The sequence below is a fragment of the Equus quagga genome, chromosome 3, assembly GCF_021613505.1.
Source record: "Equus quagga isolate Etosha38 chromosome 3, UCLA_HA_Equagga_1.0, whole genome shotgun sequence".
Classification (NCBI taxonomy): domain Eukaryota; kingdom Metazoa; phylum Chordata; class Mammalia; order Perissodactyla; family Equidae; genus Equus; species Equus quagga.
Genome location: NC_060269.1, coordinates 64,067,959 through 64,090,461, shown reverse-complemented (window position 1 = coordinate 64,090,461; position 22,503 = coordinate 64,067,959). Strand labels below are relative to the sequence as shown.

Sequence of the window (22,503 nt, the reverse complement as noted above, 5' to 3'; positions counted from 1 at the left end):
CTCACTCATCCTCTATTAACTACTTTTCCCTGACTATTGCTTATTTCTTCCTGTTTCAAGATCCACATGATGAGCCTGATTTTGATGTTAACGCATGTTACGATACCACAAAAGCCAAGTAAGTGAAGACAAGGTTAAAACAGAGCTTTTCATTTGGATGTCATCATGAATTCAACTACTGAGATAAAACAACATTGCTAGGACACACTGAAGGGAGCCACAGGTACTCTTCCCTAGTGGATGTCAACAAGTGATAGTGTCTACTGGGAAACTCACAGGTACTTGCCCAAAGGACTTCTCCAAATGCTCGCTCTCTAAAACCCAACAGAGACTGAGTAGAAGCTGTTCTGTATCTCTAACTTTCCAGGCAAGTCACTTCTAAGACTCCAACTACTTTTAAAACCTATGCTGAGTCTCTTCCCTATTTTTTCTTACTCTATGTATGGCTTACAGCATATCAAGTATGGAAAGGAATCAACATGTAAGGCTTCCTCCTTACACAAAGATTCTCTAACCTAGAACCCCATTAGATCCCAAGCTGACGGGACAAGTGCGAGCTACAAAAACTGTCTAAAGAGCTAACAAGCAAGGTAGATAAGTGAGAATATGTGAAGTCAAAGGGAGGGAAAATTTTCATTATTGTTTAAATGAACAAAATGAAGGTGTTAATATACTGCTACTATCTAACCTTCACATTTTGGTACCCTCTCAGCTACTCAAATATTTCTAAAAACTACCTAAAAGGATGATCTTTATGTAGACCTGTTCATATTATATCGCATTATAGTTCTGCAGACTGCGGAGAAGGACTAAAGCATTCATTAGCAAGAACAAGACGGAGTTCCATCTCCAGGGCCTACTGCTCTTTCATCAGAGAAGGAAGTCAGTGCCTTTGTTGTTGTGGGCTCTGCTCTGTTCACTTCTGAGCACAGGGCTGATGGATATGCCCAACTAGAGCTCAAAGAACCTGGTCTACACAATAGCAATTCCATGCATTTTTTGCTCCTAGTAGAAATTACAAATGAAAAGCTTATTGCCATTCTTGTTCAAAAAGCTGAGCACAGAAATGAGTCTAGAGTCTCAACAATGGTTTTAGAATTCGAAAGAAGTTGGAAAGTAGCTCTTCAGGATATGGGGCTGGTTAAGTATTTCTTCACTGAAATCATTCGGAAACACTGGGGATACTGTCAGGATAAGAATTTACCTTTTTGGTTTACCTGTAGAATCCCCTGAAGATTCAAAAGTCAATTTTTTAAGCAATCACAGCAACTAAAGTGGACATTCCTTACCAGATGGTCCAAATAAAAGAATCAACTCTTGGTGAAACTTAACGGTATTTTCACTGTCAGTAAGCCAAGTGAAAGATTTTAGAATGAGAAGATTTCATGGGCACAGCATTCGATCTTTTAGGGTGAAGAGTCAAAGAGAGAAATTAAAGTGATGCTAGCACTACAAACAAAAACAGATTATGAAACAGGTCAGAAGCTTAAAACTTCTTGTTGCAATTTCACAAAAGCTGCAGAAGACAGCATGCAAACAGCAGTTCTGGATACGCTGAGCAAACGCCTGACAAGTCATCGCACGGGTTCCTCACACTACAGCCCTGCTTCACATTCTTCCACCTTCCGCGGCATGGGAAAGAAAGGCGTTTTGGTGGCATATGTTTCACAGAAATAAACATCTCAATTGTTTTTAGTTTTCTGAGGCCAACAATAATTTATTAAAAATAAAGCAGTAGGGATATAATTGTTAGAAAAACATGGGCTAGAAAAGTAATTTTTAATTTATTCCACTTACATTTTCCTTTCTATGTACATGTACCAGAGTGATATATGATAAAAATTCGTCCGAAAAACAAATGGAAAAAAGTCAAGTGACTAGTGACTGCTTAGAAAACCGACTGATTAGATAAACTTTGGAAGCAAAAATTTTCTTCAATAACAATGAGAATTTTTTCCTCCTCAGTTTACAAGAATATTTTATATATAGTTGACACTATGAAGAAAGTCCAGAAGCTAAGAAAACTGTGTTTCAGTGGATAGTTTCTTTTGTTTAAATGCTTGGAACTTTTTAAACTAGTAAAACCAAACATACAAAATCCCCTAAATTTTAGGAATATACAGCTTAATTTGAAACAAAAGTGTACTGGATTTTAAGGTAAATTATGACATCTATATATTACTTGCTTGGTTTATATGAAATAAATACTACTTTAGCACTGAATAAACGGAAGAGAGGGCAGAGAGTGGGGTAACACTGTGTGTGGGCTTGAGAATCAGACTGAGACTAGCTGCGCGACTTTGGGCAAGTTACTTATCAACTTCTCAATCTCAGTTTCTTCTTCTACAAAATGCAGAGAAGAAAAATATCAGCCTCATATGGCTATTGTTAGGATTAAATGAGTTAATGCAGTAAATCACAGTACAGTGCTTGGCAGATGACAAATGTCCAAAAATGTCAGCTATTCTTTCTCACTAAATTTTATAAGTAAATTAAATACAGTATAAATTATAAAATTATATAAATTATAATACATTATATTCATAACATCTAACATTATGTTTCTATACAAAATTGTTAGATTTGTACAGAGTACAAAAAGGCATGTTTCCAATTTTTTCCCCACTCCACACTAAAAACAAAAAAGAATAAACAACTCTAAATCTTGCATCACTCAAAATTCTACACATTTTACCACAATGATGGAGTCAAACGTTTTTCTTTCACTTGTAACACAAAGCAAACTCACAATTCTAGGTCAAATCAAATGTTTAAATCTATGCGTTAGTCTGTCTCTTGTTTGCAAATTATAGCTCAGGATAATGCTTTCTGGAGTTCTCCATTCGTGTATTATATTTTCAATGAAGCTACTCATTCTGTTTTAGTAGCATTCCCAGCAGGAACAGTATCAGTACTGGATCACAACACCAACATTCCGACCCAGCAATCTCTCTAGTACACCAGGGTATTCCCAGAAAAACGGGTCAGGATAGGACCAGACAGCTTGTTTTGATACTATACCATTCCCAAAGGCAATGACACATCAATAGCTTTTTTTTCTTTTTGATATACTTATCACAAATAATGGGTACCTGTAGAAAAAATCTAGAACTTCTGTGAGTAGAAGTCACAGGATTAACTTCTTCTTTCACAAGGAAAAACTAGAGGCCTCATAAGGGATAGTACTATGCATCCGTTACAGATTCAACTTGGTAGGCAGAATAATGATCCTACCCAAAATGTCCACAAGCTAATCTCCAGAATCTGCGAATATGTTACCTCACACAGCAAAAGTGACTTTGCAGATGTAATTAAGTTAAGGCTCTTAGATGGGGAGATTAGCATGGATTATCTCCAGGTGGGTGGGTCCATGCCATCACACTGGTCTTAAAAAGCAGAGAAGGCTGTGACTATGGAAGAAGGGTCAGAGGGATGCTGTACTCCTGGCTTTGAAGATGGAGGAAGGTGTCACAAGCCAAGGAATGTGAGTGGCCTTTAGGAGCTGCAAAGGAAACTGCTTCTCCCTTAGAGCTCCAGGAAAACACAGAGCCCTACCAACACCTTGATTTTAGCCCAGGGAGAACCACGTCAGACTTCTAACGTACAGAACTGTAAGATAATAAATCTATGTTGTTTTAAGCCACTAAATTTGTGGTAACTCGTTACAGTAACAATAGAAAACTAATATAGTCAGTATTCTCATGAACTTATACACTAGAATTTCAGGATCCAAATTGTATTTTAACTACTCTTTACTGTTTAAAAATGCAGTGTTTTGGAACAGGTCTCACTACATTACTTTAAACTTTCAAAATGTAGAAAAGAGGTTTGAAAAACAGCTTTTAAGAGTTACTAGCACTGGCCTTTAGAGCTAAGACAATTTCATTCAAATACTACAGCTAGTGAATGTTAAACAGTTTATAGCTTTTTTCCCCCCTGAAGATGTTTACAAACCAAACTCTAAAGATCACCTACGATGGTTTATCTAAGAATAAAATTAGCTATTTATTTCATATACTTTCATACCCTGCCCCTATAAAATGGCAATCCATTTGACCAACACATTAGTATAAATGCCTTTTTCTAAGTTGTTTAAAGCCCTGAGCTTGTTATATGTCCTTCCTTCCACCAGTAAATCATTCTTTTTTCCCCAAAGATTGGCACCTGAGCTAACAACTGCTGTCAATCTTTTTTTTTTTCTTTCTGCTTTTTCTCTCCCCATCCCCCACAGTACATAGTTGTATATTTTAGTTGTGGGTCCTTCTAGCTGTGGCATGTGGGACGCTGCCTCAGCATGGCCATGTCCGTGCCCAGGATCTGAACCAGAGAAACCCCAGCGAAGTGGAGTGCATGAACTTAACCATTCAGCCACGGGACCGGCCGCAGTAAATCATTCTTACGGATTAATCCCTGATTAAAATCAGTGAAGAATCTTCGAGGTCAATACCAAAACCATAGCTCCCACATACCTAAGTTCATCCATTTCCCTCTTCTTCTTCATCTCTTCCTTTTCTCTCCTTTTCATTTCCTGAATTTGGGCTTTTTTCTCATTCCTCTCTTCACGGTCTCTGCATTCTTTCTCTGCCGCTAGGTCTGGGAACCGCTCCATTTTGGTCTTTTCTAATCGGTTCAGGATCTCATTCACTTTCTTCTCCACTGTCACAATTTTCACCTTTGAGGGAGATAGGGGAAAAAAAATATTGAACTTTATTATACATTTTTTTTCCCCCAGAAGAGGGCAGAGGCTTTCCAGGGACTTAGCAACCCAGCTTAATTCCCTTTAGAAAACATACGTCATGCTGAGCCCTCAACAACAAAGGTGTTAGACAGAAAAGTCGGATACTCCACTCAGCGCCAGGACTCCGCCGCCTCCAGCGGTGCAGAACACTTACATCCTTTTGCCTGTGAAAGCCTATCTGTCCCACATCCATGTCAGCTGTTTTCTTCAGGTTAGACCACGGTGTATATACCACATTAACGTTGTTCATCTTGCAGCCTGCCAAGAGAGACTGTCTTCAACATGCAGGCAGGATGACACTGAGCAAGGCGTACCCTTACCCACTGGCAAATTACCATAATCCAACAAAGGAAAAGGCTTAGAACGAACAAGCCATCAAGTGTTTCAGACCACAAAATACGTTTTTAAAAAACCACCCACAAAAGGCAAATGGTAAAGCTGACAAACGTAACTCAAGCAAAAGCATTACGATGGAAAGCAGGGGTCCACAGATTAGCTTCAGGGACTTCTGAGACTCTCTAAGACTGAATGCAAAATTTACTACATGTGCTTTTTAAAAAGAAAAGGACCAAACAGGTTTCTTCAGATTCTCGAAGGAGTCCTTGATCCAAAAAAGGTTAAGAAGCAAGACAGAGCAAAAAGCACTGGCCTGGGATTCAGGAGACCTGCACTCTATCCTGGCACTACCACAAACCAGCCGTGTCACTGTGGAAACATTCCCATGGCTTTCGGAATCTTATGAGGAAATTGGACTAGTTTAGCAGCATTTTTGTTTTTTGTTTCTTTTAGCAAGTGGAACCTCTTTTACCAAAGAAGATAGATCAAAGTAATCAAAGTAGAGATGCTCTGGATGAATGGGGTTCCAGATACCCGGTGCTTTCCTCCTCCTATCCCCTCATTTTCCCTCTACCCCTCACAGTCTCCCAGGAAGCTCTAAGAACCACAGTTTCATCATTGATCCAACACTCTTTAAGGCCCTTCCAAATTAGACAGCAATATACTTCGAGGTTCATTAAATCACCACGTACATTGGAGAAGTCTGGTGAACACCACCTTACCTAAGTGATCAAAATTAACCGCCAAAAATGGGGCAAAATGGCACCATGTGCCTCTGGACTGTAATGCGCAAGACTTCACTTATGTAGTATTCCGGCCTGAAAACACATAACGTGGTCTTACTCAAGAGGAAGCATCACACCAACCCAAATTGTGGGATGTTCTACAACTGGTCTCCATTCTAAAAGTATCAATGTCTTCAAATACAAAGAAGTATCTCCAGATTAAAGGAGACTACAGAGATATGACAAGTAAATATAACACATGATCCTGTATCAGAAAAATATGTTATAAGGGAACAGTAGTGGAACAATTGGCCAAACTTATATATGAAGTGTATACCAAATAATAGTATTCTATCCACGTTAAATTTCCTGAATTTGATCAATGTAATGCAGTTACTTAAGACAATGTCCTTTTTCTTAGGACATGCTGAAGGGTCGTGATGTCTAGGATTTTCTTCCAAATGGTTCAGCTAATAAAATTATCATGAGTATGTTAAAGAGAGAAAGCAAATAAATATGGAAAAATTGTTGAATCTAAGTGAAGGACATATGAGAGCAGTATTTTCTTGCAAGTTTTTTGTAGGTTTGAAAATTTTTTTCTTTTTCTTCTCCCCAAAGCCCCACAGTACACAGCTGTATATTCTAGGTATAGGTCCTTCCAGTTCTGCTACGTGGGAAGCCAGCTCAGCATGGCTTGATGAGCAGTGCTAGGTCTGCACCCAGGATGTGAACCGGCGAAACCATGGGCTGTCGAAGTGGAGGGTGCAAACTTAACCACTTGGCTGCCGGGCCAGCCCCTTGAAATTTTTTTCAAAACTAAGTTTTAAAAAATCTCCATATACTGTGGAGATACAAACATGGATCAGACAATGGATTTTGCCTTCCAGGACTAAAGGAGGGCAGATAAGTACATAAATAACTTCAATTAAAAGTAGAACTTGTAAAATGATATTAGAAAGGTACAGGGAAAGTGCTAAGACAGTTCAGAGAGGGCAGGGGTCACTCAAAGCTGGAGAAGGGAAAGGCTCTAAGGGAGAGGTTAACACAGCTTAAGTGGTTAAGACAGAAGACTTCAGAATCAAACTGTCTGACTTCAAATGCAGCCTCTATCACACTTCAGACCTCTGAGACTTTGGGCAAGTTCCCTAATTCTCTTTAAGCTCAGCTTCCTCATCTCCAAAATGAAAATAATATCTAACTCAGTAGGGTTGATAAATGAAATAATCTAAATATTTTAGCACAGTGCAGGCATGTAATTAACATTTAGTGTCAGCTATTACTACTACTACTACAACTGCTATGTGGACCTTGAACCTTAGCTTGGATCTGGACACGTAATGACTGAGGAGGAGGGCAAAATTGAGAGCAGAGAGAAGATAAGCAAAGGCACAATGTAGGAAAACAGCAAATATCTGCTTTGCAGATGTGCGAAATATGGAGTGTGAAATATGAAAAGAGAGAAGTCTGTAGCCAGATCAGAGATGCTTAAATGCCAGCTTAACAAACTTGGACTTACTGTATAGACAAGGTGGGGCGTACCACAGAAAGTGCCCAAGCTTTTAGAAAGTTTTATCTGGCAAGAGACTATAAAATGAAGACAGAACAGGCTGACCAGGTTCTATGAAGATAAACACGTTTAACCACAACTCCCTTGGTTCTGAGCACTGACAGTGGTCAAGCAGGTAGGAGAATATTTTAACTCCACAGTGACGCAAATCTCACAGCAAACATAATCGTCATCACTCAGCATTCTCTGCTATCGACTCCCAACTCTAAAGAGAGAGACTCTTGGGTTTACCTCCTTATTCTGCTAAGTGGGCTATCCCTGTGGAAGGCTGAAGAGGAGGGAAAAGTAATTCAGTGTCATGACTCTTCCCTCCTCTTTTCTGTTTTCTCTAGAACTAGTAAACTACAAAGAGATTAAGAAGAAAGAGGCTGGGCCAAGACTAAAAGAGTTCAAAGCTCTTTTAATAAAGTCACATCTGCTGGCAAGGCGCATGGAAAGTGGACAAGAACTTATGAAAGAGCTTGCAACACACAAGTAAAGAGGATAATGATTGTTTTAATTTTTATTATTTTATTTCAATAACTGAAGATCTTAACTAGAAATCTTAGAAACTCTGTTCTACTCATAAACATGGAATGGACTAAAACTAACCACAATTCAATGATTTATGGAATTGAAAACCAGTGGCTCTGTGAAGACAAGACCTCCACTTTCTTTGGCAAGGTAGCTGACTCATTACAGCTGCCCAAGTCAGATTCATGAAACGCAGTCTAAGTGACGGGGAATGGGGTACACTGCCCAGCTCTTGTCCTAGAATCACCAACCTCTGGTACCTGCTTTCGGCCACGTGTCTGCCGCATGCTTATCTTCTACCCAAATCATGTTTCTCTCCAACCCTCTGGATCATCCTTCAACTTCATATCGAACCAAACTTACCTCTCCCCTATCTAGGTCTATATCCTACATTTAAAAATCCAATCTACTAGCTTTATCATTCTTAACAGAACACCACCTCCTGACTCCCCTTTTTAACTCCCACCTTCACCTCAATATTTGTCTTTCTTTACCTATATTGACTATTGATAGATTATACTTGCACAGCAGAAATAAACAAGCACCAAGCCCAGTAGGACAGGCTCTACCTAAAACACTTAGGCTGATTTTCTCAACCCGCTCTGTGCATTAGAATCAGCCGGAGAGCAACATAAAAATACTGATACTCACGGATCATCCCAGGCCAATTAAATAAGATTCTCAGGGAGAAAACAAGATCAACTGACTTGATACCTTTACGACTTGTAGGAAAGAGTGATTTAGAGACTTCAGTTCTAAAATCTAATGACAAATGATGGAAATAAAGATATTGAACAACACTGAAAAAACAGCCATGAGACACATCGCTTGCTTAGCTATTAACATATCTAATTTCCAAAACACTCTTTCTACAAATAAGCTTCAGGGTAGGCAGGTCTAGACAACCTTCTATTCAAGGTAAGGAAAATCGGGTAAAAAGAGATGATACAGGGTCATGAACATTAGAGTGGTGGAGAGATTAGTTTTTAGTTCTTTTACAGGTAGCACAACTGCCATCTTAAAGAACAAAACAGGTGAAAGGCATATTACACATTATCCCTTTGACTCAAGCCAAAGTCAATTAACATGTTCTGTAAAATGTAATCCATTTCAGACACAGAGAAATCAGTGCTAATTCGGAGAACACCTCTAGAAAAACTGACCTTGAATGCTATTGGCCTTCACAAGATGGGCACAGTCCATCAGTACTTCCTTTGGAATGTCTTCTATCGTCTCCCCCTGAAACAAAAAAATAAATCAAATGGTCCACTACCTTGTACTGATTGATACCGGAGCACTAATAGGGCTTTGCTACCTTACTAAGCACAATTTTATTAAAAGCAGGGCCTCTTCAATTGTATTTCAAAACTGAAAAATGAAGTCCATTATGGGAATGTTTACTTAAACTAAGAAAAGGAGGTAATATGGAAAACAGTGATACTTAATAAGTTAAAAAAACCAACAACGGTATGAAGGAAAACCACCAAAATATTAACTGTAATTATGTCTGAGTAATTTTTCCCTGTTTCTCCTCATTCTTCTAGAAACCCTGTGGGGAAATGGGGCCTATTTTTGACAACTGGAAGTCTTCTTAGCTGAGGTCGCCACGACCTTCCTCTCAAAGAGACATCTTACAGCTTTAGGTCTCAAACATCTGGTAGGTCATCTATCCTTAGGCTTAATCAGGAGGCAAGCTCTTGGTGTGCTAGATATAACCATCCATCATAAGAAAGAAATAATATTGAATCATTTTCTCTACAGATACCGTATCAAAGTCAAAGCTGAATAAGCAAAGCCATATGTAAGTAAGCAAAAGTGAGGCCACCTTGTTACGCTAAATGGCCCCAGCCCCTTCTCTGTGTGACTACTCGCTGCTCTGCACGTACTCTAAAAAATTCACATGCTCTCCTAATTTATGCCCTCGCACTTACGTACGTACTCCCCGACAGCTTGATAATTTAAAACTTTGTTCTAAGAGTTTCTCTCCAGGAACAGGCTGACCACAGATGGGAAACACACCTACAAGGTATCCATCACAGCAGACAGAAGAATGGAACAATAAAAGACCCTGGAGTCTGTCACGCCTGAAGAAAACCTCCTCCTTACTGCCCGTTTTCCCTATACAACTGCCTCAAGATTCTGCAATCCTTGAAGATGGGTTTTTGAGACATTAGTCACCCATCTTCTGATTTGCTGGCTAGTCTAATCTAATTAAAACTCCTTTCTTCATCTATAACTCGTTGTGATTAATTGGCTCAGACCTCGGCAGGCAGAGGGAGCACACTGCTCAGTATCAATTCCAAAAGAACAAAAATATTTCAGAGGCAGGGGCGAGTGGAAATCAACTCAGCACTGGCTCCTACTAGGTATGGAATTAGAGAAGCACTTCTGTCTGGGAATAAAATGTTCTACCTACCTAAACATTTGAGATAAGCTAAGTTTATTCTATAATGTTTCTAAATTTTTTATTTTAAATGTTTTAAATGGGAGTCTCTCACACAAATTTTGACCAAAAAATAAGTGCTTTATGTTTGTCACTACTTTCACAATGTATCTCATCCCATGCAATTCCCTGACCATTTATATAGGGGTTTCCGAATTTAACATCTTGATAACACAGTGTCATCATTATGAATATCAGCCATTACAGTAGGCTATAATATAGTAATAGAGATGCCTTCAGGGGCTTCTAAAATACACAGAAGCTGAGTGACCCTATACTAAATAAATCAAAAGAACTAATTATAAAACAAAACAACAGCTGTCACTTTTTGAGTACCCACCATGTACCAGGTAGTATGTAAACACCCATATGAAATGGAAGAGTACTATCCTCACTTTACCAACAAAGAAAAGGAAGCCTCGTGAGGTTAAATAGCTGGACCGAGGTCCCCCATATCTAGTAAGTGACAGAACTGGGAGATGAACCCAGGGCTAAAGCTATGCTCTAATGGCTGGTCCCAGAATATGGCACTTATGGAGTTCTTGTGGAAACACAGTTTCCTGGTCCTTGACGGCAGGCTGTGTCCCAGTAGCCCTTCTTAGCTGTGGCTGTCACTATCCCTGAAGTAATCTCCTCTTACTGTTTTGCTACTTCTCATACAATATGAGCAGACCAAAAAAAAACCCTTTCGGCTTAGCATTATGCATGAGGTCAGAGTCAACAGACTCTGAGTGGAAAGTCTAAGGTACTCTTGGAAAGGTCAGATTTTGACTGCAGGCTTTGTGTCATCTATGTTAATGAGATAAGAAAACTCTAGATAAGTGAGATTTTTCAATGGGTTTTCAAAAATCAAAAAAGCCTAGGAAAAAACTGCTGAATATCTATGATCTCTAAAGTCTGGGTTGAATTCAACTGAATTCAACAAAAAGGGATTAACACATATAGTGCATAGCATGTGCCAGGCATTACTCTAAGTGCTTCTGTTACGCTAGCTCAGTTAATCCTCACAATGACCCTATAAGATAGGTAGTATCAGCTCCCTTTCACAGATGAGGGACTGGGCACAGTTAAGTCACTTGCTCAAGTCACACAGCTAGTAAGCAGTAGAGCCAGGATGCAAACCCAGCAGTCTGTGTCCAGAGTCTGGGCTCTAAACCACTTAGTCTTACAGCATCTCCAGCACTTACTTGATACCTACTAAGTACAGAGGGCTGTGCTGTTTACTGCAGGAGGTCAACCAGGTAAAAGTTGGTTGATTTTTTTTATTGAGCACACTATATGCTTCCAGAAGAAAATGAAATTAAACTTCTATTCGAATAAGTAGTAACTGGTGGTAATGGGAACTTGGGACTACCACCACTATTTCCATTTTCTGACACAGCAGAATCCAAAGTAAAAAGTTTAATCTGAACCAAAAGGAAATTTGGTAACACCATACTCCATTTTTTCTAAACCTAAAATAGTTCCAAAATGGCAACAGTTGCCTAGGAGAATTCAGAATTTTGTTCCAGCAGAGTTCACAATCTTCCTCCTTTCCTTTACAATAGTTTTCAAAAGCATAAATAGTATAAGTAAAGATGAAGCATGATGTTTAACCTTGTTAGTAAATTAAGATGTAAACATTATAACTATAGTGAAGTAGCATCTCGTATTTACTGAAATGTCAAAAGGCTGTTACGGTTTTTTTTAAGTTATAAAATCCCAGTGTTTGGAAAATCTATATATATCAGATAGCATTTTAAACTAGCACAATACTTTCAGAGGGCAATCTGGCACAAAAGGAGATACCAAACTGTTTATATTTTCTGATCCAGTAATCCCATTTCTGAGAATTACTCTAAGAACAATTCAAAAGAAAAAGAGAAAGTACTTCATAAAAACATATTTCTTGTTGGAGATTCATAATGACAAAAACTGTAAGCAATCTAAATTCTGACAAGAAAGGTTTCATATTAATTGTGGCATATTATCAACTCAAAGCAGCCAGCCAAAATAATAAATACAAAAATAATACAGCAACATAAAAGTATATAAACTATCACTTTAAAAAGTGATACAGGGGGCCGACCACGTGGCCGAGTGGTTGGGTTTGCGCTCTCTGCTTCAGCAGCCCAGGGTTTCACTGGTTCGAATCCTGGGTACCGACATGGCACCGTTCATCGGGCCACGCTGAGGTGGCATCGCACATGCCACAACTAGATGGACCCACAACTAAAAATACACAAGTATGTACCGGGGGTATTTGGGAGAAAAAGCAAAAATAAAATCTTAAAAAAAAAAAAAAGTGATACAATCAACCAGGGGATGCCAGGATGGAATGCAGACCAAGATAAAAGAATCTAACTGTCTTATAAGAGTATGACATAATATCACCAAAGGGTGTGGGGGAAAAAAAGAAGCCTACAAGTAACTTTGGAAAACAGCATTTGGACTCGAAACTGTACGGCAAAAAGATATAAACACTGTACTTCACTTGATAAAGTTGTTTCTCAGGGGGATAGAGGTTAACAAATCTGAAACCACTTACACATATTTTGGAGTCAAATAAATAACCAAATGGATGGTGGACGGTGGGAGCCATGCTTCTCACTGTCTGAGAAGGAAGTTACTCATAAGCAAGGAGGAAAGGCCAGAATGGCCCCTGTAGTAATGGATTAGTCGGAGACATCAGTGTGAGCTTGTGTTTAGCTAATGTAGACACAGAGGGAGAGAGACGGAAACAATTATTCACGTGAGTGCACACATGGGTTAGTATGTACACATGTATTTCCTAGCTCTGTCAGGTGAGAGGGCTAGAAGCAATGACCACACCCAGAGTTCAGATCTTGATTTCTAAATACATTTCCCAACAAAAGGAACCACGGTTCCCTGGAGAAATGGCTGATTCTGGGTCCAGGGCAGGGAAAACACAAGATGAACCTGGAGCATCTTCTAGTGCTAGAAAGCAAAGAAGTGCTCAGAAAACACAAGGACAAGAGGACATCAAAGGAACACAGGAGATAAGTAGACAAGAGCTCCAGTCAAAGCTGGAACAATGTGAGCAACAAAATAACATAGTACTGGGCTGGCCCGGTGGCGCAGCGGTTAAGTGTGCACGTTCCGCTTTGGCGGCCTGGGGTTTGTCGGTTCGGATCCCAGGTGCGGATACGGGACCTCTTTGCAAGCCATGCTGTGGCAGGCGTCCCACATATAAAGTAGAGGAAGATGGGCACAGATGTTAGCTCAGGGCCAGTCTTCCTCAGAAAAAAGAGGAGGATTGGCAGATGTTAGCTCAGGTCTAACCTTCCTTGGGGAAAAAAAAGCAAACATAGTGCTAGATTATAACCCAAAGTATAAAATTAATATATGAATCTATACCAATGCAAATAAATAACCTAATAAGTAAATGGAGGAGAAGATACAAATCTTCCTTACAGAAGAATTCCAAATAATATATGCAGACATTCCCCACTCCAGGAAGTACAGCTTAATTCCATCCCTCCCCACCAAATATGGGCTGACTCAGTGGCTTCCTTTCAAATAACAGAGTATGGAATGGGGGAGAAAGCAACCCTACAGTAGAGAAACCAGGCAGACATTACCCTGGCCCAGAAAACAAGGTTACCATCATCAGTGATAAATCCTGTTAATACGCGTACCCCTGACGTGATAATACGAGAAGGGTACTTCACCTTTGTACTATTCTTCCCCCCAAACCCACAACTACAACCTAGTCATGAGCAAAACAGATAAACCCAAATTGAATGACATTCTATAAGATACCTGACCAGTACTTCTCAAACTGTCAAGGTCATGAAAACAGGGAAAGAGTAAGAAACTGTCACAGACCAGAGACTAGAGAGACATGATAAGTAAATGCATTGTGGGACCCTGGACTGGATCCTGGAATAGAAAGAGGACATTAATGGAAAAACCAGTGAAATCAAAATAGAGTCTGGAGTTCAATTAACAGTAATGGACCAATGCTGGTTTCTTAATCCTGACAAATCTACCATGGTAATGTAAGATATTAACAATAACGGAAACTGAGTGGGAGGTATATGAGAACTCTGCACTCTCTTTGCAACTCTTCTGTAAATCTAAAACTATTCTGAAATAAAACATTTTAAAAAAAGCAACAGACATAACAAGTATAGAGACTCTAAGATTTAACCATATAAAATATAACATATGGATGTAAAGACAGATTGGAAAAATAGTGGTTTTATGTTATGAGAGAACATTAAATCATTTCCTTTACTACTATACTGCTGTTTTAACCCTCCCAAAGAAGCCCCTGATAACTGGGAACATCTGCACTTGCTGAGGGAGGAGAATCACAGCAGGCTGAGAAAAAGGAACCACAACATGATCTCCAGCGCAGCAGACAGAATCCAGTAGGGGCAACTGAAATGAAAGGGAGAGAAAGCAGAGGCGACGGACGACATACCGGAACTGGCAGGACAAGGCAGCGCTTCTAGCCGGGAAACATGTATGACGTCCCCTTTCAAGTCTCAATTTCCCTTAGTGATTTTGTGTGTCAAGGGGAAGACATCCCTTCATTTGCTAATTTTTAGACTTTTGTACATATTTATTACTTTAAGCAATTACTTGCACAACAAAGGAGAGAGGACAAGATATGATGCTCATCACTAAAGAAAAAGTCCCAAATCCATGTTTAAATCCAGTTACCTTATGTAATCGAAGGTATACATGAGCCGAAGAGAGTTTGTCCACATGAAACCTACAAAAAATGAAAATCACTTTTAGCAAGAGGTACAAGACAACCATCTCCTCAGGGCAATTGCATGTAAAGCATTCCAATCTAAAAAGTATTAACTCAGCCCCTACCACATGCTAAGCACCATGGGGAGTATAAAACAGTCACCACCTCCAAAGGGTTCACTATTAACTGGGAGAGGTAAGACAAACACGGAAAGTTCTGCAGCTGTGTGAGACTAAGTGCCAAGATGAGTACTAAAGACAATAAATGTTAAATGCCCCAGGAAGGGTGATTTTTCAAGCAAAAAAGAGCTATCAGTGACAAAAGGTTTCACTGACCAACTGAGACTTTGAAGCACAGGACACAGAAAAAATACAGAGAAAGGAATTTCAGGTGAGAAGGGAATGAAAGACGTCATCGAGAGACTGCAGTGTTGCAGGCTTGGGAGACTAGCAGGACCGCTGACAGAAATGTCTCACAGTTGGAGAGGGCACCAGTTTGGAGAAAAAGACAAGGGGTTTTATTTGGGACATCCTAAGTTTCAAGTGATGGCAAAACAATCCAAAAGAGAATGTTAAGCACAGAGCCAGAAGAGCCAGGTGAGGACTAAAGACGGTAAACAGACCACATCACAAAATGGGTCAGACCAACAATTCACCCAGCCTTATATCTGACAATGGCACTAATATATGTCTCCTGGGAGAGCATGGTGATTGCCCATTATGACATTATCCTAAAAACACTCCGAATGCCCTCCCACTCCAATGTCCTAAACTTACCTATCATCTACCAATTGTATTAAATTTCTTTAAACTTACTTCCTTTTTCACCTTGTCCAAGATTTTGCGATACTGAGTTTTTCATATTTACAATTCCCCAAAAGTTGCCTTTCTCTCTTTCCAACATCCAGAGATGCTCCTAGAATCCCAGCAGCAAACGGTACCCCATGATTGTCACTTTGTGATTCTGTTAACTTTAGTCATCTTCTCCTTAGTTCTTACCTTTCCAGACAGAAGAATGTTTAGCAAAACCCTAAGGAGGCACCATTACATCCCATTATATATTTCTCTAGACATTTTCTCAGCATTAATATATTCTTTAGAAGTGAAAATGTTCACACATTCACACCTAGCACAAGATGTAGACAGTGTGATTCTAGATAAAGGTTAAGATTATGCTGTTTCTAATGCCCTCCTTAAAGAGGTTAAGCATCTTGCTAGACACTTTGGATAAAGAAAAATATGTTTCGCAGTCTATGATGACTCTAGGTTTTACTCTTAACCATTACCGATAGCCAGAAATGAACATAACATCTTAGTTTGATTTACTTTTCTCCCACTGATTCTTTCCTCATTTGCATTCTCATGTAAGAGATTCCTACTATCATCTTCAGCTTGGCATTTTCCACTCAGAAAATATGTTTTTTGCAAATCTAGGAATTACATATCTCATTACCCTCTTTCAGGATCTTAGGAAAATACCCCATTAGTAAGCAAGCTCAACTGAGAAGTAACTTCTCCCACTCCAACTTTTGTTAAGCCAGTTCTCTATTTACAACAACTCTCTTACACAATACCCACAGTAGCTCGATTGTATTCTGGTTTTTCCTAAAGGCCTACAATGTCAAAAGAAATACACCAATAATTCAATATGTCTAATGGATTCATACATAAAGTAGTCAAAGTACTGAAACACACATGGGAATATCATGGCTGATATGCACCACCTTCAGGCCCAGAGGTAGCAGGCAGACCTCTACAAAGGGCAGGGGGAATGCACGTAAGCATGGGGCTTTGGTCGAAATGTAAGACAGACAGACAAGAGCCAGCTCTGTAAACTATCTTGAGCAAGTTTCCTTAAAAAAACCTTTCCAAACTTCCAAAAATGCTTCCTCAAAGTTTCAACTATGCCCACTAGTTTCCCAGTGCCCTCTTGTCCTCATTATCTTACTTTCCCTGCTTAACCACCATTACCCTTTACTGAAGGCCAAGACTAGAGACTTCAATAAATGAGCACTGATGACCTGAGGATGCAGAGACGCAAGGCCCCAGCCGCTGGGTCGTTTAACTCCATAAAGCAGTCCGTTGAAAGAGTACTCACTAGGGAGTTCAGAGACAGTAACTGCACACTATTTCTATTTTCCTTTGTTTAAAGATGAATTTAGTTCTGTTTTCATTTAATCTTAGAAAAATTCTTTGCTTAAAGGAGCCTCAGGAGGTTTTCTGGTATAAACTCAGATGCTGACATTCACAGAGGTAAAGGTCCAAAGTCTGTGTCAGAGTGAACCAGGTTGAAAATTTGCCCTGGAATGTAGATCCACTGAATCATTCTTAGCACACTCAGGAATGCTTCCAGGATTGATAGTTAACGAACCAGAACAGGTCTTGAAATTTAGGGCCAGCCTGGTTCACATCAGACCTCCAATAGCTTCTGAAAGTAAAAGTCAATCACTTCCGACAACAGTCATTAATCTCAAGATTATTGTAGTGTCAAAATGGGTGTCTAGGTACCTGTAGTCACCCATTTGGTAAGCAGCGTTCCAGGAGATAGTCAAACTTAATGAAATGAAAACCCAAGTCACAACACATGGGGTGTAGGTTGTAAACTGCACATTTCTTTCCCACTTATTCAGTTTTTTTTAGATGTCAGGTAAAAAGCTGTGGTACACTGACTTTCATGGTGCATTTGAATACATCACCTTTCCTATGCAGGTATTTATGCCTCAAAGCTGACATGTGAAAAACTTAGAGCAGGTAACTATATACCAGTGCAGCCATTTTTTTTTCCTGAGACTGGCAGCTGAGTGCACATCTGTTGCCAATCTTCTTTTTTTCCTCTTCTTCTTCTTCTCTCCAAAGCCCCCTGGTACACAGTTGTATATTCTAGTTGTGAATGCCTCTGGTTGTGGCATGTGGGATGCCACCTCAGCATGGCCTGACGAGCGGTGCAACGTCCGCACCTAGGATCCAAACTGGCGAAACCCCAGGCCACTGAAGGGGAGTGTGCGAAGTTAACTGCTCGGCCAGGGGGCCGGCCCCCAGTGCAGTCATTCTTATGTCCCTTGATCGAGTCTGGAGATCTGTGGGCTTTAAGGACAACTGAAGTAATCCAGATGGGAGTTACAGGTGCTCAAAATGGAGATAAGCAGAATGCAGTTATTGTGAAGAAATGTCCAGTGGAGACCATTTCTAGACAGCAAGCTAGTCAATTAGGAAGGTAACGAGTATTTACTGAACATCTACTCTGTGCCAGGTCCTATGCTGGGCACTGGGGATATACTAGTAAACAAAAGAGGCAGATCACTGTCCTCAGGGGGCTTACGGTCTGGAGCCATGGGAAGGTAGGCAGCACCCGATCCAGGAGCCCTCAGTGTAAGCTGCCCACCTGAGGTAAGTAGGTACCAAGCAGGGTCTACCTTGATGACTATCTGAGTTCAGAAGACAGGCCACTGTGCTGAGACAGGGGGCAGATAGAAAAGACTATAAAATTCCTCCGGTTTCTAGTGCCTCTTGGTTCCTGGAATGTGGATTTTAGAGAGGGCAGCCAGGCAGGACAGCACGTGCCCCAGGGTCATGAATCAGCCCCTTCATAATGGGGTAGGTTGGAGCGACAGAGGAGGCGCCCTTCAGCAGGTGCCTGCAGACAGGCCTGGGGGTTCCGAGAATGGCCACATCTGGGGGTAGCTTACGTCTGTGTGTAAGATTTTTCCTACTAAATGTCCAACGCTGTATACCTTGCCTGAAAATCAATCAACTCTTCTAAAAAGTGGCAGCCTAAACTCTGTCACTATAGGGAATGAAGCAAAGGGTCTGGGCCCACACGTGGGAGAAAAGAGGTCCAGAGAGAGCTGCAGCCACAGTCTGAGGGAAGAAAGGAGTGACCCGCAGCCCATAGAGCAGCAGTCTAGGGGAAGAGAGAAGCAGCGACGCAGAACCAGAGCTGGCTGGGGGCCAGCAACAATCACAGCACATCCTTCCTGTTCCTCCTTGCCTAGATTTCCTTATCTGAAAAATGGACACATGCCAGTGACTATTTCACAGGGTTGCTGTGAAATTAAATGTATTAATGGAGGTAAACACTTAACAGAATTTGGCATATAGTTAAGTGTTCAATAAACGTTCATTATTACTATCATTAAAGCAACAGGATCCCTGTGCTTATCTTCAGGGACAGCCTTTGGGAGGGGGAGTGACTTGTGGAGACCATAGCCCATTCTATAGGTGGAATCAGGCTCCAGGAGAGAGTTATCACAAGGGTCAGTGGGAGAAGCTCAAGATAGAAAAGACAGCACAGTGAGTCTGCCAGTGTTACAAGAAAAAAAATCAAAGTACCCGAGTCCATGCACTTCTAAAAGGTCCTGGGTCTGAGGGGCAGAAAAGTCCATTCTAAGACAGAAAAAGAAAAGAATTCAACTAAAACAAAGGGTGTTTTTGTTCATGTGTTTTATTGCTTTTTGGACTGGGTTTTGTGAGCAGCAAAATAATCTTAGAAGGAAGCTAAGAAAATATCTATTATTACTTTTTAAATTTCCATAGATTATTTTAGAAAGAGGGAGTAGGGATGGATCAAGACAGGGCTAAACTCATGAGAGTTGAGAAGACAAAGGGAACCCGGTCTGTGTTGTCTTTAAGCTGGCTCTGGTCGGATGCTCTATTTATTCCACTTACACGGAAGCCTGTGTCTATTTTCTTCACCGCTTCTGTGATGCCCTCATCCATCCACTCAAGGAGAGTGGTGTGAACGTGTAAGTGCAGTGGTCACAGGAACGGACTGTGACGAGACACACCAGAGGGATAAGAAAGCCTACGTTCCGGAGGCCTTCACGGTCAGGCCTGAGTTTACCCTTACACATCGGTCCCAGTTTTTACAGTAATTATAAATGAAGGGAGCTGGCAGCCAGCTATTTACCACTGAAAGTTCATAAAATACAAAGCACAAGTTCTAGTTTTAATCATAGAAGTCCGGTGGTTGGCCAAGTCTAAGAAAGTAAATGCTGACCCACAGAAAGCAGAACCAAAATTGGTACTTACCAAATATCCTCAGGCCAGCCATACTTTATTAGGTCTTCATCTACAGTGAGATACAAGAGAACAAAGAAGAGGTGAAAAAGACTGCCAAATGAAGCTAGGCCAGAGTTTATAGTAAGCCGGGAAGGGGGAGAAATACCAGTCCTCTCCATAACTTGTTTTCTCCATTAAAGGAGAAAAGAGTAATTCAGAGGCTTTGATGCTTGAAAATACAGAAAAAACTATTGTAAAAATAGTTTTTACAACTGGACAATTATAATCGTTATAATTTTTATAACACTTATAATTTAAAGTTCAAAGATATTTCAATTTGAAGATAAGAAAACACTGACAAATCAGAGCAGCCGAGAAGTTAGACGATATCTTAAAAAACTGATTTCACTGTAATAATACTTATAGGTTAAAATGGTTGGGGGCCGGCCCCATGGCCGAGCAGTTAAATTCGTGTGCTCTGCTTCGGCAGTTCAGATCCTGGCTGTGGATGTGGCACCACTCATCAGGCCATGTTGAGGCGGCATCCCACACAGCACAACCAGAAAGACCCACAACTAAAATATACAACTATGTACTGAGGGGATTTGGGGAGAGAAAAGTAATTTAAAAAAAAAGAAGACTGGCCACAGTTGTTGGCTCAGGTGCCAATCTTTGAAAAAAAAAGGTTTTGCTAAAACTTTAAAACCAAGGGGTTGTATTTTACTTCTTTAAAAAGAAAAACCACCCTCAATTATAAAATTGGAGAAAATTAGGGAAAACACCGCCAGAAGTATAATAAAGAAAATAAAAATCACCTAAAACTCTGTCCCATATGAAAATAAAAATAAAATAGAAGAAATAGCTAAAAGTTAAAAGTAACTTCTCTGGGAGGTGGAAAATGGGTATTGGAAAGGATGGCGTGGGGAATTGATGGTTTTTATTATAAGCATTCTGTTACTATTTGAATTTTTACACTATGTATTGACTAGATAAAAATAAAATTTTAAAAAGCTCTTTGGAAACAATGACTACTTAATTCTACCATATGAGTAAATTTTTCTATTGTTGACAATTGGGCTGTTTCTAATATAAATGCTTCAATAAATACTTTTAAAATAAATATGTCCATATTCCTGATTATTTCCTTCAGGTGTGTATTTAAAAGGTGAAGTATTAGTTCACAATGTATGCACATTTTTAAGGCTAACAATATATATCACTACAGAAAGGTTATATCAATATATATTTCTAATAGCCACATGAATAATTAACAACTAATTGTGTTTAATACAGAAGCATTATATAAAGTATTAGACAAAAAGTTAAAAATTGTAACAAACAAAATGATGCATATCAACTGAAAATGTACTCAAGAAAGTATAATCTATCTAACTTGAATGGGGTATTTATTTCCAGAAAAGCAAAAGGATGATAAACTTGAATGAAGGTACTCCTAGCAACTGCAGAACCATGAGTTTTCTGAAGAGCTTTCTACTAGCTTAAGTGGGAAGCTGAGCAAATAGCTAAACTGGTAACAAGAAAAAGTAAAGGGAAACATAAAAACCTCTTTCCCTCAGTCAGGCAATGTCTGGCTCCCTAGTGACAGCTGCTGGCTAATAAAAAGAACACACCTGAAAGCTTTCTGGTGAAAGTAAATCATTCACTTTAAAATTCATTTATGTCCCATCCAGTCCTTAGTCTGCAGTCATCAAGGCTATCAGAACTAAGTGTGATGTGCTAGGAGCGCTAGAGAACAGGGTCCTTTAAAAACGCAGTACCTTTCTGACACAGCAGACTAAGACAGCTGCCGCCTCCAAGGGCTCCAAGGGCTCCTGGGGAGACTCCAACAGCTCTACAGAAAAAGCGTTCTATGCATAGAGTTTTTTCCACATACATTTTAATGACAACAAAACACCTCTCCAGCAGGCTCTAGACAGAATCTAAATTTGTATCTGCAGACATAAATTCTATATCTAGATTTAGATCTGTTGCTATAAATTGCTATAAAAGACATTTACAGGATTCCTCAACCTAGCCCATCCTCACCCAGTCCTCCATAAAGCCTCCTCAGCTCTCCCTAACTACATTTACTCTCTGCCCCCTCTACTGCTACAGCATTTGATACTAATTCATTTCACCTGTACTTTTTTTCATAGACTCCATTTTTTAGAGCAGTTTTAGGTTCACAGCAAAATTTACCCATACTTGTTTTTGTGTGGGCATCTGCCTGAACACTGGGAAGGCAAAGACTAAATCTTCCTCTCTGGACTCAGAGGCTGGCATACGGCCCCACACAGAGAAGCCCCAGCAAACAGTAAACTAAAATTGAAGGGAAAAAAAGACATGGTGGGAATGTCACTGGCACAGCTGCCTTAGGTCAGCATGATTGCTAATCCATCACTGTGAACCAGAATCAAGGCAGCCCTTCATTGTCAGACACACAAAGCCCCTTCCCCAGAGCTGCAGGGTGCAAAACCTG

The 22,503-nt window shown here is 40.0% G+C and overlaps 2 protein-coding genes across 5 annotated transcripts in view; one reads left to right on the top strand and one right to left on the bottom strand.

Moving 5' to 3' along the window:
• SCARA3 (scavenger receptor class A member 3) overlaps positions 1–10,080 on the top strand; it is a 122,823-nt gene extending 112,743 nt beyond the window's left edge. Inside the window, exons 6-7 of the transcript XR_006888058.1 lie at positions 9,424–9,536; positions 9,641–10,080. The gene's annotated coding sequence lies outside the window, so the exon portion shown is untranslated. The remainder of the gene's footprint in view (positions 1–9,423; positions 9,537–9,640) is intronic.
• The window catches only part of CCDC25 (coiled-coil domain containing 25), a 64,102-nt gene that overhangs the window by 34,792 nt on the left and 6,807 nt on the right, over positions 1–22,503 (bottom strand). For 2 of the 4 annotated variants that reach the window (XM_046657607.1, XM_046657610.1), the window contains exons 3-8: positions 21,803–21,876; positions 20,055–20,094; positions 14,994–15,045; positions 9,043–9,118; positions 4,893–4,996; positions 4,470–4,672 (exon numbers count right to left, since the gene is read on the bottom strand). In XM_046657607.1, coding sequence (XP_046513563.1) covers positions 4,470–4,672; positions 4,893–4,996; positions 9,043–9,118; positions 14,994–15,045; positions 20,055–20,094; positions 21,803–21,876 — 549 coding nt within the window. Of the gene's footprint in view, positions 1–4,469; positions 4,673–4,892; positions 4,997–9,042; positions 9,119–14,993; positions 15,046–20,054; positions 20,095–21,802; positions 21,893–22,503 lie in introns of all 4 variants that reach the window. The other 2 variants (XM_046657608.1, XM_046657609.1) reach the window with 2 other exon arrangements.